General features: G+C 43.1%; 10 protein-coding genes across 10 annotated transcripts; 6 read left to right on the top strand and 4 right to left on the bottom strand. All coding sequences in view use genetic code 12, as the record gives it.

Moving 5' to 3' along the window:
* Positions 1-33: 33 nt before the first annotated feature.
* PGUG_03923 (SDR family oxidoreductase) lies at positions 34-1,059 on the top strand (the record flags this gene model as incomplete). The annotated part of the gene is made up of 1 exon (XM_001484492.1): positions 34-1,059. One exon carries the CDS (start codon positions 34-36, stop codon positions 1,057-1,059), a length of 1,026 nt encoding a protein of 341 aa, XP_001484542.1.
* Positions 1,060-1,423: 364 nt separating this feature from the next.
* MMD1 (isoleucine biosynthesis protein) lies at positions 1,424-1,795 on the bottom strand (the record flags this gene model as incomplete). Its single annotated transcript, XM_001484491.1, has 1 exon — positions 1,424-1,795. The coding sequence occupies one exon, from the start codon at positions 1,793-1,795 to the stop codon at positions 1,424-1,426; it is 372 nt and encodes a 123-aa protein (XP_001484541.2).
* A 382-nt stretch (positions 1,796-2,177) lies between these two features.
* PGUG_03921 (uncharacterized protein) lies at positions 2,178-3,584 on the top strand (the record flags this gene model as incomplete). Its single annotated transcript, XM_001484490.1, has 1 exon — positions 2,178-3,584. The coding sequence occupies one exon, from the start codon at positions 2,178-2,180 to the stop codon at positions 3,582-3,584; it is 1,407 nt and encodes a 468-aa protein (XP_001484540.1).
* A 485-nt stretch (positions 3,585-4,069) lies between these two features.
* PGUG_03920 (FMN-dependent alpha-hydroxy acid dehydrogenase family protein) lies at positions 4,070-5,077 on the top strand (the record flags this gene model as incomplete). Its single annotated transcript, XM_001484489.1, has 1 exon — positions 4,070-5,077. One exon carries the CDS (start codon positions 4,070-4,072, stop codon positions 5,075-5,077), a length of 1,008 nt encoding a protein of 335 aa, XP_001484539.2.
* Positions 4,980-5,801, top strand: PGUG_03919 (uncharacterized protein; the record flags this gene model as incomplete). Its single annotated transcript, XM_001484488.1, has 1 exon — positions 4,980-5,801. The coding sequence occupies one exon, from the start codon at positions 4,980-4,982 to the stop codon at positions 5,799-5,801; it is 822 nt and encodes a 273-aa protein (XP_001484538.2).
* Positions 5,802-5,972: 171 nt separating this feature from the next.
* PGUG_03918 (uncharacterized protein) lies at positions 5,973-7,655 on the bottom strand (the record flags this gene model as incomplete). Its single annotated transcript, XM_001484487.1, has 1 exon — positions 5,973-7,655. One exon carries the CDS (start codon positions 7,653-7,655, stop codon positions 5,973-5,975), a length of 1,683 nt encoding a protein of 560 aa, XP_001484537.2.
* Positions 7,656-8,081: 426 nt separating this feature from the next.
* Positions 8,082-8,978, top strand: PGUG_03917 (uncharacterized protein; the record flags this gene model as incomplete). Its single annotated transcript, XM_001484486.1, has 1 exon — positions 8,082-8,978. One exon carries the CDS (start codon positions 8,082-8,084, stop codon positions 8,976-8,978), a length of 897 nt encoding a protein of 298 aa, XP_001484536.1.
* Positions 8,979-9,604: 626 nt separating this feature from the next.
* PGUG_03916 (beta-glucosidase) lies at positions 9,605-12,079 on the top strand (the record flags this gene model as incomplete). Its single annotated transcript, XM_001484485.1, has 1 exon — positions 9,605-12,079. One exon carries the CDS (start codon positions 9,605-9,607, stop codon positions 12,077-12,079), a length of 2,475 nt encoding a protein of 824 aa, XP_001484535.2.
* An 8-nt stretch (positions 12,080-12,087) lies between these two features.
* Positions 12,088-12,633, bottom strand: SYS1 (Sys1p; the record flags this gene model as incomplete). The annotated part of the gene is made up of 1 exon (XM_001484484.1): positions 12,088-12,633. One exon carries the CDS (start codon positions 12,631-12,633, stop codon positions 12,088-12,090), a length of 546 nt encoding a protein of 181 aa, XP_001484534.2.
* A 232-nt stretch (positions 12,634-12,865) lies between these two features.
* On the bottom strand, positions 12,866-14,983 carry DRS1 (putative ATP-dependent RNA helicase; the record flags this gene model as incomplete). Its single annotated transcript, XM_001484483.1, has 1 exon — positions 12,866-14,983. One exon carries the CDS (start codon positions 14,981-14,983, stop codon positions 12,866-12,868), a length of 2,118 nt encoding a protein of 705 aa, XP_001484533.2.
* Between the last annotated feature and the right edge of the window lie 11 nt (positions 14,984-14,994).

The following is a 14,994-nucleotide window of genomic DNA, read 5'->3' as shown; positions in this document are numbered from 1 at the left end:
AGAGGCGGTGGTTGTTGGCAGAAGCAGAAAAAAATGACAGCTTCAACATCCGTATTCATCACAGGAGCTGCTGGATTCATTGCTACCCATATTGTAGTCCAATTGTTGCAAAAGGGTTACAAAGTGGTTGGAACGGTGCGTTCTTACGACAAAGGTGAAGAGTTGAAAAAAAATCTCAAGTCTCACAATTTTCAATATGAAATTGTTCCCGATATTGTCCCTGAGAATGCTTTTGATGAAGCATTATCTCGTCATCCGGAGGTGACTGTTATTCTTCACACCGCTTCTCCATTTCACTTCAAAACGACCGATCCGGAAAATGATCTCATTATTCCGGCAATTAATGGTACCTTGAACGCATTGAATTCAATCCACAAGAATGCACCCCAGGTAAAAAAGGTTGTCATTACTTCCTCCTATGCCGCTGTGTGTGCTTCTCACATGGAAATTGACCCCAACTGCTTAATCACAGAGCAAAGTTGGAACGATATTACTCGTGAAGAAGCGCAAAAAGATCCCGTCTCTGGGTACCGTGGTTCTAAAACTTTTGCTGAAAAAGCTGCCTGGGAGTTCATGGAATCTAAGAATCCCTCCTTTTCCTTGACTTCTGTGAATCCAGGATTTGTTTTCGGTCCTCAAGCTTTCACCAGTGCAGTGAAGGATGAGTTGAATACTTCTTGCGAATTAATCAACAAGGTTTTGAAATTGGGTAAAGATGATGAATTGCCTCCCAGTAAGGGGACTTTTATCGATGTAAGAGACGTCGCAAAGGCACACATCATCAGTTTTGAGAGGGAGACTTTGGTGAACCAGAGACTTCTTATGACCAGTGGAAGATTTGCTGCCCAAGACGTATTGGACATTTTAAACGCAACCTTTCCTCAATTATCTGAAAGATTACCCGTCGGCGAAGTTGGAACTGGACCCAGTATCACCTCAAAGTTGGCAAGGATCGACAACACAAAAACGATGGAGCTACTCGAGTTTCCTTTCATCTCTTTGAGAGAATCGGTCATCGATACAGTAGGACAGATTTTAGATGCTCAAAAATCACAATAGATAGGCCATGGGGAAGCAAGCGGAATAGCGTATCAGTCTTAATGAGAGTATCACGAGCATACTTGTAAGACCAATTAATAGGCAGAGTTGGATGTTCCAGTATAGGTGTGTATGCAGTCCCAGAGGCTGCAAACGATCCATACAAATGTAGGGAAGACGACAAAGAATACGCAAATTTTTCATCTATAAGTTCAATTGGTGCAATCATCCGTGTTTATCATTGAATAGCACACAATGCATTTTCTTACCATATCTTCTACTTGCCTTCAGCTTGGCTCCACGCTGTAGCTAGAAATGCGGAAGACAATATATGGCCATTACATTTATTCAGTTATGGGCTACATACGTCGTGGACATTCGTTGTTTAAACAACTTCTGCCACACATTCCAATTCAACCTTGAGGCTTGTGCTTGGGAATTTGACTATTACGCAAGACCTTGCAGGCAGATGTGGAAAGTACTTATGGTATACTTCATTCACAACTTTCGAGTCCTTCTCGTCGGTAATAAAGAGCAATACTTTCACAACTTTATTCAAATTGGAACCCGATTTTTCAAGAACGGTCTTCATATTTTCGATAGCCAAGGTAGTTTGTTCGGCGGCGGTTTCAGCAACTACCCCATCACTTCTGACACCAACGCTTCCTGACGAAAGTACAAGACCATTAGATATATAGGCGGGTGAAAGAATTGGGTTGAACTTTTGACCAACTTGTTCCCAAGTAACTTGTTTCATCTCAATTATCTAAATTTTTGAAGTGGGCGTTCTATCTTCTTGGGTCCATTTATAGTTCGGGAAACTTCGCAGTGGTGCGGCTGCACCCCCTCGTAATTTATCCGCAGCAAATTGAGCCGCGAGATTACAGAGCAAGAATAAGCATGCATTTGAGATATGATTGTTGTGTACTGGACAATTTATGCTCAGCTTTATGTTTTGTGTCCTTCAGTTATCTGTTATTTCAACCGAACATGGTATTTGCCGATACACTAACCGTCGGACCATTCTTCATCTCCTTTTATGCTATCGTCGGAATCTCCCAAAAGGGCAATATGCGACAGAATGCACCGCTACGAATACATGCCATAAAAGGGGACCTGCAATCTAAGGTCCAAGCATCATGACTGTCCAAAACTCTTCCTTGTTGTTTTCTGCTAATGTCACCAAACACCTCCCCATGGTAGTTGGTGGTGACGGAAACTACCTTCTCGTTGAAGATCCAGATACAAAAGAGAAACGGCGGATCTTTGATGCTGTGGGCGGTGCTGCTGTTTGTGCTTTAGGCCACCATGATGAGGATATCGTTCAAGAAATGGCAGAAGCTGCAAAAGCTTGCACATACTCTTTCCCTGCTTCTTTGACCAACTATTATGCTGAAGAATTGGCTAAATTCTACATTGATGAATCCCCTGAAGGTGCCTTTGCTGCTGCCTTATGGACTTCCTCTGGATCAGAATCCAATGAAAATGCCATGAAACTTGTTAGACAGTACTATCAGGAAAAAGGGGAATTAGAAAGAACCATTTTTGTTAGTCGCAAGCAGTCTTATCATGGCTATACCATTGGTGCTTTGTCTTTGGGACACTCTGCTAGACAGGCTCCTTATAAGGATATCATTTTGCCTGAAGAACAGACTCCAAAAGTTTCCCAGGTTTATCCATACCGTGGCTTGTTAGAGAATGAAACACTTGAACAATACAATGATAGATTGTTGGAAGAAGTTGAACAGACGTTCATTAAGTACGGAACTAACAAGATTGCGGCTTTCGTTTGTGAAACCCTTTCTGGATCTACCTACGGTACCGCTCCATCCATTCCTGGTTATCTCGCGGGTTTGAGAAAGTTGTGTGACAAGTATGGAATTCTCTTATGGTTGGATGAGGTTATGTGCGGAACTGGAAGAGCTTCCGCTACTGGTGGATTGAATTGTTGGGAATCTTTCCCAGATTTCTCTGGGCCTGATATTCAGACGGTAGGTAAGACATTGGGTTCTGGCTATGTTACCATTGCTGGAGTTTTGGTTTCACCTAAGGTTAAAAAAGTTTTTGCCGAGGGTTCAGCTACCATTGCTGGTGCCCAAACATACCACCAACATTCTTTCAACTGTAGAGTTGCCTTGGCGGTGCAGAAGAAAATCGCCAAAATGGGGTTGAGAAAGAACATGTACACTATGGGCACTCACTTGGGCAACACCCTTAAAGAGAGAGCAGCATCTGCCAAGTACAAGATCATCGGTGATGTCAGAGGTTTGGGGGGCTTTTGGTCTATTGAGATTGTCAAGGACAGAAATACAAAGGAGCCATTTCCACCCAGCTTGGGAGTTGGTGGAAAGGTGGCTGCGAAATGCTTACAGAATGGTATGACTGCTATGGGATTGGGCGCCACTATTGATGGAAAAAAGGGCGATCATGTCAGCGTTGCACCCAGCTTCATCATCAATGAAGATGACGTTGAATTCATTGTATCGACTCTTCTTTCAAGTGTTGCCGAAGTGCAACAAGATTTGCAGAAACTTGGCGAGTTGTAGTCGTTAATACTGTTTAGTACTGTTAGAGCCTTAGTGGTACACGCAGCTTCTGCTGCTGGTATCTGGTAGATGCAATAGTTTATTTTACGATTTTTCTAAATTTTGACTAATTGTCATATTAGCCTCTTCGTATTTTTTTCAGAGGAATAAGCATTTTACCGAAAGCTTGAAAATGTATCTACAATTTTATGGGACAACAACATATATCAGCATTGTAACGTTTTCAATTGGCTGCTATCTGGTTCTGAATTTTGATCATAGAAAATTCCACCATAAACAATGTAGACATTACATGCAGCCTTATCTGTCGCGATTCTCCGTTTGTGTCAGCCGGATTATCTGTGCCTATCGCGCGGCAATTGTATGCGAAACTAGCAGATCCGCAGCATTCTTCTGTAATAGGCAATTTACGATACGATAAGACTCGATCAACATCGACGATATAAGGCCGATGGTCAGTTGAAACGAAGCCAAAAGGCAGAATTATGCCACTATTTGCATCCTTTTCCAAGCAAGTATCAAGAGGGTTCAAAATTAGCCGGGGACTTTCCGTGGGTGTCGCCAATGGTTGCCCAAAGCCCCAAACACTTTTTGGCTACAGATCCTTCGGCACCTATTCGAAGCAAAGATTCATGAACATAGACTGGAGACTTCATGGAATAAAGTTTCTATTCTTTTCCGTCGCTGCTACCGTTGAGTCATACTTCCTTTATTCAAGAGTAGAGGACGAAATCAAATGCGATTCACCCAGTTTGATTCTGGTTCACGAAGTCAAAAAGCATAACAAGGCCGACGATTGCTGGATCAGTATTGATGGGAATGTTTATGACGTTACAAAATTCTTGGAACTTCATCCTGGTGGCATTTCTAGGATCCTTCTGGTAGCCGGTGGTGATGCTTCGAAAAGTTTCTTCCAAATGCATTCACAAGAAACACTAGAAAAAATGCTGCCATACTTGGTGTACCTTGGTGCGCTCCAAGGCAAGTTTGAGGAAGAAATTACTGCTGAGGAAGCTGCCATTCTTGGAAATGTTGCTAACAAGCCATCATTAGGAGAAATATTCAATCTTTCAGATTTCGAGTATGTGGCCAAAAAAGTTCTTCCAAAATCCACCTACTTCTACTATGCAACTGGTAGCTCAGACGAATTTTCCTTACGAGAGAATCACTATGCATATAGCCGGGTGTACTTCCGGCCAAAGGTTCTTCAGGAAACTTCTACAACCATCGACACATCTTCTTCGCTCATGGGCACAAAGGTCGATCTACCAATATACATAACTGCCTTCGCTGGCTCCAAGTTTGCTCATCCTTTGGGAGAAAAAGTATTGCAACAAGCGGCGTATAAGTCGAATATCATGCAAATGGTGCCCATGTTGATGTCTTACTCCTTAGATGAGTTCTTTCAGAGTGTCCCTGAAGACCAGAACCAGTGGTATCAATTGCATTTCGACACTTACAAAGAGTTGGGCCAACCTCGAAAACAGAATTAAAGAAATAGAAAAGTATAAAACGGTGAAAGCAATTTTTATCAATGTTGACTTGGCAGATTTAGGTAACCGAGAGAAAGACTCGAAGAGAAGGGCCGAGGACGAGGCTAGTGCTGCTCTGTTGGCAACGGCTGCTAATAATGGAAAAACTGACTACCCTTCCAATCTTTCGTGGAAACATATAGAACGAATCAGAGCTTGCACAAACATTCCAATTGCATTGAAGGGGATTCAAAGAGGCGAGGATGTTGTGCTAGCAGCCGAAAAGGGAATCAGTGGAGTTGTGTTGTCAAATCATGGAGGAAGACAATTGGACTTTTCAAGACCTCCACTTGAAGTTCTCTCTGAAGCTAAACAGATGCTCAAAGAAAGAGGCCTTGATAATAAAATCGAGATCTACATTGACGGTGGAATCCGCAGGGGTTCAGATATAGTTAAAGCCCTCTGTCTTGGAGCTACAGGGGTGGGTTTGGGACGTCCATTCTTATATGCCATGGCAGGATATGGCGAAGAAGGTGTGTTGAAACTAGTTCTGCTTTTGGAGGGAGAAGTAAAGAACAACATGAAACTTTTGGGGGTTGACAACATAAAAGACTTGAATGAAGAGTTAATTGACACTACAACTTTAAAGTTTAGAGGCTCCATGGTGAATGACAGACTCTACGACGGTGTCTATGAGCAGTTGAACTTTCCAAGCTTCAAGAATGAGGTCGGTTCGATTAATTAGGAAATACAGATTTCAAAGAGAAAAGAGCGAGTAAAACTTTTATCGTTGCAAATTGCTTGTAGTCGTTTTCTTTGCGTGGAAAAATACCAAAAATAATTACATGACGAAGTAAACGAGTGAATACACTATATATCGACCTCCCAAATGATTTCTAATGAAGCAACATTGCATTCAGAAGGCATATTGCCAAGCTTTCTCGAGTATTGTAGTGGGAGCCGGAACTGTCACTTCTCTCTCCTCTGCCTCAACTCGCAAAAGTTGCTCAGAAATATTGACATCCAGAGGGTCCACAAACCTCCACACCCTGTAGTACGCCGATGATCCAATGTACAAGGAGGCCACAAAAAGAATCGTTATGTATGCCGCAAAAAAGTTGCTGGTTGACCAATTTTGAGGAAAGAACACATAAAATCCATTTGTAACAGCCAAAATTCCAAAGAATGAGCCTGTAAAATAGGCAAAGTACTTCATACCTGGAAACCTATACGGAACTCTTTCGTTAAGGCCCTGGTGATCAATTATTGTCCTGAATCTTAAATAGCACATAGCAACAAACATCCAACTGATGAAACCAGAGATTGACACTATATTAGAGAGCCAATTGAACACAGTGGAGCTAGATTGGGAACAGTTAAGGTAGGCCAAGAACACGAATAACGACGATATTGCCACGCTGAAATACGGTATACCCCATCTGTTCAACGTTGCAAAAAATTTTGGCGCATCGCCGTTGAGTGCCATGGAATGAAGTGATCTGGAAGCTGCATAGAGCTGACTTGTACCAGCGGAGTAAGCACTTGTCAAGATACAAGCATTAATAATGTGGGGCAAAACCTTTATACCCACCTCTTGAATTCCTATTACAAACGGAGATGCTGCGCCACTAGACTCACCGGCAGCAATAGCGTTCATCAATCTCTTGTTGTTAGATGCAACGATGATTCCAACAATGAGCACTCCGAACACGTAGAAGAAGATCAAACGATAGACCACTCTGCTGAAGGCTTTAGGCATAGATCGACGAGGATTCTGTGCTTCGGCTGCGCATGAAGCAAGAACTTCGGGAGTCAATACAAAAGCAAAACCACTCTTTACAATCGCAGTCCATGTGGCTAAAAATCGTCCTGTGTTTCCCGGAACTAGGTATTCAACAAAAGCCCCAGGGTGTTTCCAGTAATGAAATCCAAGTACGCCATGTTGATCTGGTGCACCACCAAAGAAAATAACAACTCCTAGTATGATCAAACCTGTGATACATAAAATCTTGATGATAGCAACACAAAACTCGCTTTCTCCGAAGTACCGGACTGGAAGGAAGTTGATGATAATCGTTGTGATGCCAAAAACTGAAATGAAAATTGCTGAATTAGCATCTGTCCAATATGACATGATGAGAGCACAAGCAGTCACTTCACTAGGTGCCACCATTGCATGGGCATAAAAGAGATTCCAACCTACTGTGAAACCAAGTGGCCGATTGAGATACTTTTTTGCCAACGAATAAGTCGAGGCTTCGCCAGAGAGTGGAAGGAAAATAACCATCTCTCCTAGTTGATTCATCACGAGCCAAACACACGTAGCCATCACCAAGTACGACGTTAGTAGCGGAGCTGGTCCACATGTACTAAGAGCGCTTCCAGAGCCAATAAACAAACCCGTACCTATGGCACCGCCAAGAGCAATCAATTGAATGTGACGGGCCTTCAAGCCTCTGACAACCTCGGGATCTTGACCAGATAGACTATCATCAGCGACTTGTTCAATTGAAATTATATGATCCTTCTTTAGTGCTTCTTCCCGTCTTTTAGATACAAAAGACGAGATCGAAAGTGTGGTCGTGACCGGTTGAGACATAGCAAATCCTGAGCACCAAGACGTGATATCACTGTCTTTATAACTGACATTTGGTTTTCATCAACGTCACTAGAAGTTTATTTGTTCCCAATTAGGTAACGTGCGCTTATCGTGTTGCATATAATTCTACAATTGTTGCGCAGCTTCATCGCCAACGAGCCCTTATCAAAGGTGGTTTTCCGAAGACATTTGATAAGTTTTGGGCGCAAAAAACTGCGTATTTGAGGATATGGAACTGAATCTCCGATATGACGAGATGAATTTTCCTGCATGGCGCCGCCCAATTAAGAGATTAGCAAAAGACTCGCGAAAAATCGACTAAACCGAATGAGGCAATGCACATGGATAACATGATTGTATTTCGGCTAATACCTAGACATCACATCTTTGGTATTTAAGCAGAAGCAGCCCAAGGCTTAAGCAATCATGTCAGCAACGACCACTTTAGAAGTTTCCAAATCTACAGCAGTGCCAATGAGCACCACCACAGGAAGTGCGGTTGCTGCAAGAGGTTCTCATAACATTGCGTTGGGCAAAGCTCATCCCTATCAGTTACCAACTTTTGAAGACAAGTTGAAGGAAAGACAGTGGATGTTGAATCATATGGCCGGAGCGTTTCGGGTTTTTTCCAGAAAAGGATACGGTGAGGGCACTGCCGGCCACATTTCAGTCAGAGACCCAGTCGACCCAACAACCTTTTGGATCAACCCATTGGGTATGCACTTTGGTTTAATTAGAGCATCCGACTTGGTTCACGTGGATGAACACGGAAATATTCTAGATGGTGGTGCTCAGACCGCTATCAATGCTGCCGGTTTTGCAATCCACTCCGCCTTGCACAAGGCTAATCCCGATGTTAATGCTGCTTGCCATACTCACTCCGTTTATGGGAAAGCCTACTCTGCTTTTGGTAAACCGTTGGAAATGATTAACCAGGACGTTTGCTCATTCTACAAGAGCCATGCAGTATATGAAGACTTTGGCGGTGTGGCAGTGGAGGCTGAAGAAGGACGAGCAATAGCTCATGCCATCGGAACCGGAAAAGGTGCGATTCTTGCCAATCATGGCCTCATCACTGTGGGCAAAACGGTCGACGAAGCGGCTTATTTGTTCACCTTGATGGAAAAAAGTTGCCAAACGCAACTTTTGGTAGATGCTGCAGACAAGGGCAACAAGAAAATCATAGGGGATAAAGAAGCAGCCTATACTGAGCTTATCAATGGTGACCACGAAACCCTATACACCGAATTTCAGCCTGATTATGAGATGGAACTACGTCTCTCAAATAACGAGTTTGTGCTTGACCCATCAAAACCTTTGTAAATAGGCTGAAATTGAAAAATGTTCGCGGTAAACCGTTATTATCACCGGTTGCGAAATTCACTTCTTGGAGCGTACTTACCGCAAAGTACTGTATACTGCAACTCAATTTGGTCTTCTATATTCTTTAGCCAACGTACTCCAAAATGATTTCCTCTAACTTCACCACTGGTTTTGACTCGCCCACCCGCGACTTGACAATTGGCTGCGAAATTATACCACTGATCAGCGATGAGGAAATATTGGAATAAAAATAACATATCAAAATTTGACTGAATGCAAGCGCTTGCGACGGTAGTCATGTAATCAGCTGGTAACCATGAAGAATAGAACTATTACAATATTGTACTAATACCATTTGAATAGGGAAGTGGAATTGGGCGTGCTCGAGCTTTTTCCTTTCGTACCGAGCCCACCAACTTGTATAGTATTAGATTTAGACTCAATTGGTGAATGCCTGTGTAGTGATGAAGTAAATATGTTGTTACCAACAAAATATACGCATACCCTATTTCTTGGTACGCACCCGGAAAACCTTCCCGATTTGTCGATATGCCCCGCAATTGCTGCAAAAATTCTCGCAACAACTTGCCTATTTAATAACGAATTCTTACTAACTGATCAATTAGATGAATGTCGATCTGGTTTTGCAGCAATTGACTCTTGACGAAAAGATCCACATCTTGTCAGGAGTCGATTTTTGGCATACTTATGCCATTCCAAGACTTAATGTACCTTCGATTCGCACCAGTGATGGTCCCAATGGAGTCCGGGGAACAAAGTTTTTTGATAGTGTTCCAGCAGCTTGTTTTCCTTGTGGCACTGGATTAGCAGCAACTTTCAACAAGGAATTGCTCTATGAGGTGGGAGAAATGATGGGTGTGGAAGCAAGACACAAAGGTGCTCATGTTCTTTTGGGACCCACTACCAATATGCAAAGGGGCCCATTAGGTGGGCGAGGATTTGAGTCTTTCAGCGAGGACCCTCACTTAGCTGGTTTGGTTTCAGCAGCCATAATCAATGGAATTCAAAGCAAAAAGGTAGCCGCAACCATAAAACATTATGTTGCAAATGACTTGGAACACGAGAGGAAAGCCAGTGATTCTGTAATGACGGAAAGAGCTCTTCGAGAAATATACCTTGAGCCATTTCGGTTGGCACTCAAGCATTCCAATCCAAAAGCATTGATGACATCGTACAACAAAGTCAATGGAATTCATGTCTCTCACCACAAACACCTTTTGCTTGATATCTTGAGAGACGAGTGGAAGTATGATGGAACTATCATGTCGGATTGGTGGGGCACCTACACGTCCAAAGAAGCAATTGAGGCAGGTCTAGACTTGGAGATGCCAGGTCCGACTCGTTTTCGTGACAACGCTACAATGGGCCATATGGTGCAGACCAGAGAGCTTCACATAAACGACATCGATCACCGGGTGAAAAATATCTTAAAGTTGATAAGTTACGCCAGTCAATCAGGAATTCCAGAAAATGGAAAGGAAGATACCTTGAACAACACAAAGGAAACGGCAGCTTTCCTTCGTAAGATTTCAAACGAGTCCATCGTTTTGTTGAAAAACGAAGGAATGCTTCCATTGAAGTCTTCTGAGAAAATTGCAGTTATTGGACCCAACGCAAAGTATGCAGCGTACTGCGGTGGTGGGTCTGCTGCCTTGAAGGCATATTATACTGTGACTCCGTACGAGGGAATCTGCAGCAAATTGGATCATCAACCTCCATATACTGTGGGTGCGTATGCTCATCAAAAGCTTCCTCCTCTTGCTCAAAGATTGGTCAATCCAGTTACGCACGAGGTGGGTTATAATATGAAATTTTATCATGATGTGGACCGCAAGAGTCAGTTTGACGAAATAAACACTCTGGACTCTAGAATTTTCTTGGCAGACTACCATCATCCTGACCTTCACTCCAACCTATACTACATAGATGTGGAGGGAAACTTGAAGGTTGAGGAATCTGGAGCATATGAATTTGGAGTCGCTGTATGGGGCACAGCAAAGCTTTTCATCAATGACAAGCTTGTAATCGACAACTCTGTGAATCAAGTACGGGGACCTTCGTTCACCAACTTAGGAACCATCGAGGTCAAAGATACAATAATTCTTGAGGCAGGAATCGACTACAATCTCAAAATTGAATTTGGGTCAATTCCTACTTCCACCATCAAATCCGAAGGCTCACCACCATTTGGTGGAGGCGGAATTCAGTTTGGGTTTGCCAAAGTCATTGACGCTGATGAGGAAATTGCCAATGCAGTTTCCATTGCCAAAAGTGTCGACAAAGTTGTTCTTTGCATTGGTTTGAATCAGGAATGGGAAAGTGAAGGTTACGATCGTCCCAGCATGGAATTACCGGGGCGTACCAATGACTTGGTGAGAGCAGTATTGGCCGAAAATCCCAATACAATTGTGGTCAACCAATCAGGTACTCCAGTTGAGTTCCCTTGGATTAAAAAGGCTCCTGCAGTGATCCAAGCCTGGTACGGTGGAAATGAAACTGGAAACTCCATAGCAGACGTTTTATTTGGCGACTTCAATCCTTGTGGGAAACTAAGCTTGACATGGCCATTGAAAGTTCAGGACAACCCAACATTCCTCAATTTCCGGACAGAGAAAGGAAGGGTGCTCTATGGCGAAGATGTCTTTATTGGGTACCGTTATTACGAGAAATTGCAGAAACAAGTCGCCTTCCCGTTCGGATTTGGGTTATCGTATTCTGAGTTTGTCTTCTCCAACCTCAAAGTCAATACTCAGGACAACTTGAAAGTTACAGTGGATGTGGAAAACGTGGGCCAAGTTGCAGGTTCTGAAACGGTACAGGTATATGTTGCCCCACAAAACAGCACCATAATTCGGCCAGTCAAGGAGTTGAAGGGATTCGAGAAAGTGTACTTGAAACCCGGAGAGAAGGTCACAGTCCATCTAGACATGGCGATGAGTGACTCAATCTCATTTTTTGACGAATACCAAAAAGCTTGGTGTGCTGAAAAAGGCGACTACCAAGTCCAAGTTGGTACAAGCAGCGACGACATTGAGTTGATAGGCGAGTTCAAGGTAGCAGCGACCAAGTACTGGAAGTAGATCGTCTTTTACTTGATGTTGGACATTTCTATAGATTCTCCCGGCATTTGACCCAATTCCTGTTGTTCGAGCATATTATCAAAAAACGTAGTCCTCAATTCCTTCCATCGTGTCATGTAAGTAGACAAGCTAATCAACACCACACCACTCAATACCTGTAAGCACCACCAGAGCAAGCTTTGAGGAAATTCTTTGGTGTAAACCCAAACAATGATCAAGTTGATAATATGGATGGTCAATGCAAAGTCCCATGCCAACTTGGACCTTCCAACAACCAAAGTCACAAATAACACACACAACAACGAGTCAAAAAGCCAAAGAACAAATAGGGTGAGTCCCATGGTGTTTTCCAGCGAAACAATTTCCCACAGAAAGATCCAGTCGACGGAAAACTCAAGCCCATCCAACGATGCAAAAAGATAAAAGATCACCAATGCTGTGAGATAATAAAAGCATTGGAGCAAAATTATCTGGAAAAGAAGTTTGGAAGGATTATTTATATCGGTGGCATAGTTTCCATTGACTAGCCGATGGTAGCCTGACGTTAAGAACATGACTTGAAAATGCGCGCAGAAGTTTAAAATAGAGAAATGAGAAACGAGAAATGAGAAGAAACGAGAATAGAGAAAAGGGGACAAGATAAAAGTATAAATAAAACTCCAAGGTAGAGGGAGCTTTTATGAAGATTACTGAATGCATCAACAACACCAACTTACATTACGTTTTTGACTAAAAGTATATTGTCTTCTCTAACCTTTACCACAACCTCTTAATTTTCACCTCCCTTTACTTTCTCTTTTTTGACTTGGCTTTCGTTTTGGGAGCTGATCTGTCACTCTTGGTCTTTTTATATGATCTCTTTTCCTCCTTTCTCTCTTCGTGAGCCTTCCTTTTTTTGGAATTCACCTTCTTTCCATGCTTGGTCAACAGCTGCATTACCGGGGTTCGTTGTGCCTGTTTCTTTTCTTGTTCTGATTGGAACCATGTCCTCTTAGGACGCGAGTGTATTTCCTTCTCGTGCTTCATTATATTGCTTGCTTTTTCCAATTGCATTTCCGCTTGCAAAATTTCTTTGGCCAGTTTTTCCTCTTCGAGAACCTCATCAATGGTGTCCTTTTTCGACTCAACGATGCTATTCAATTCCTCCACTTTTTTCCAGTCCACTGTCCTGGACACCGCTTTACCATTCTTCTGTTCTTCGAGCGATTTGATAGCATCCTTTACAATAGACCTGTCTTGATTGGATTCTCCAACAAACGTTATCGACCGACCTTCACGTCCAGCACGAGCGGTACGACCAACTCTATGCAAATAGATCTCATGGGTCTTGGGCATATCGAAGTTGATGACTATTTCAATCTTGGGGATATCCAAACCTCTGGCAGCCAAATCCGTACAGATAAGTACTGGCACGGCAAGAGACCTAAAATCCTTGACACTTTGCAACCGTTGTTCTTGAGTCAATGAGCCATGGAGTTCCAGAACCTTCATACCCAAAAGACCAAGAACAATTCTGAGTCTGTGGGCCATTTCTTTCCGGGAAACGAAAACAACAATTCTGTTTTGTTGCTGAGGGTCAACCAACCGCAAAAGGTGGTACAATAATGCTGGTTTCAAATGCTCACGTTTACGTATACGCACAAACTCTTGCACAAGTTTGGAGGCGGCTTGCTTGGGTGGGTTCACCATGATTCTTACGGGTTTGTCCAACGACAATTGGATCAAATCCTGGATTTTTGTGTTCATGGTAGCAGAAAAAAGCATGGTTTGTCTCTTGTGCTTGGGAATCAACTCGAGAATTTCCGTCAATTCCACTTGAAATCCTTCCTCCAACATTCTATCGGCTTCGTCCATCACGAGAACTTCCAAGTTTTCGATAGAAAACGAAGGAGAGTTTCGAATATGGTCAATTAAACGACCAGGAGTAGCCACAACGATATCTGGACGAGACTTGAGCTGCTGCTCTTGTTGCCTCAAATTGAGACCACCCACTGCCAAACCAAAGTTGAGGTTAGCGACGAATTGACCCAACTTCTTACCCACATCGCAAACTTGAATGGCCAATTCTCTGGTAGGAGTTAACACTATAACTCTTGTCGCCGAAACGGCAGCTGGTTTATAGATCAATCTCTCTATTATGGGAATGAGATATGCCGCCGTCTTACCGGAACCTGTTACGGCACCAGCAACTATATCCTTTCCCATCATTGCAATTGGAATAGATGCTGCTTGAATGGCAGAAGGCACAGTATATCCCAAGTTACCCACACCTTTAAGAAGTGGACGAGACAACTGAAGAGCCTGAAAGGAGGTAATCTTCTCTGTGGTCTTGGACTCTTCGTAAAACTCTGCAATGGCAGCAGCAGAGTCTTCGTCATTTTCTGAAATCTCTTGTTCTTGTTCGTCTTCCAGCTCTGCTTCATGCTCGTTTTCTTGTTCACTATTTTCTTCCTCTTCGTCGTCTTCTTGTTCGGCTCCCATACCAAATCCATCCATGGCCAAATCTTCATCGTCTTCGCCAGCATTAACTTCTTCTTCATCTTCAGCATTATCTTCATTTTCTTCTTCTTCCTCTTTTTGTTCTTCTTCTTCGCCATCTATCATGCCCAGAAGACCTCCCTTACTACGCAAAATGCCATCCAAGTCTACATCCTTGTGATTTGCAACGTCCTTTTGGTCCAAATCCCAGCCTGTAAACGCCGTCTCTTCGGCTTCCCCAAACACAAAATCAGGATTGAGATCTCCAGTCTTCTGCTCTGTGTCCGAGTCTCCACCATCACTCGCCTCGGAGTCACTGTCGATCGTCATCACGAAATCATCTCTGTGCTTCTTCGCCATGGTCGATGCGGTGAGATGCGATATGCGATGCTCATCGCGAAAACCTACACGACAGTACCGGTGCATTGGATGTATTC

The sequence above is a fragment of the Meyerozyma guilliermondii genome, genomic scaffold (genome assembly GCF_000149425.1).
Source record: "Meyerozyma guilliermondii ATCC 6260 scaffold_4 genomic scaffold, whole genome shotgun sequence".
NCBI lineage: Eukaryota > Fungi > Ascomycota > Pichiomycetes > Serinales > Debaryomycetaceae > Meyerozyma > Meyerozyma guilliermondii.
Note: the sequence above shows the minus strand (reverse complement) of the source record. Positions and strands in the feature narration are given on the sequence as shown.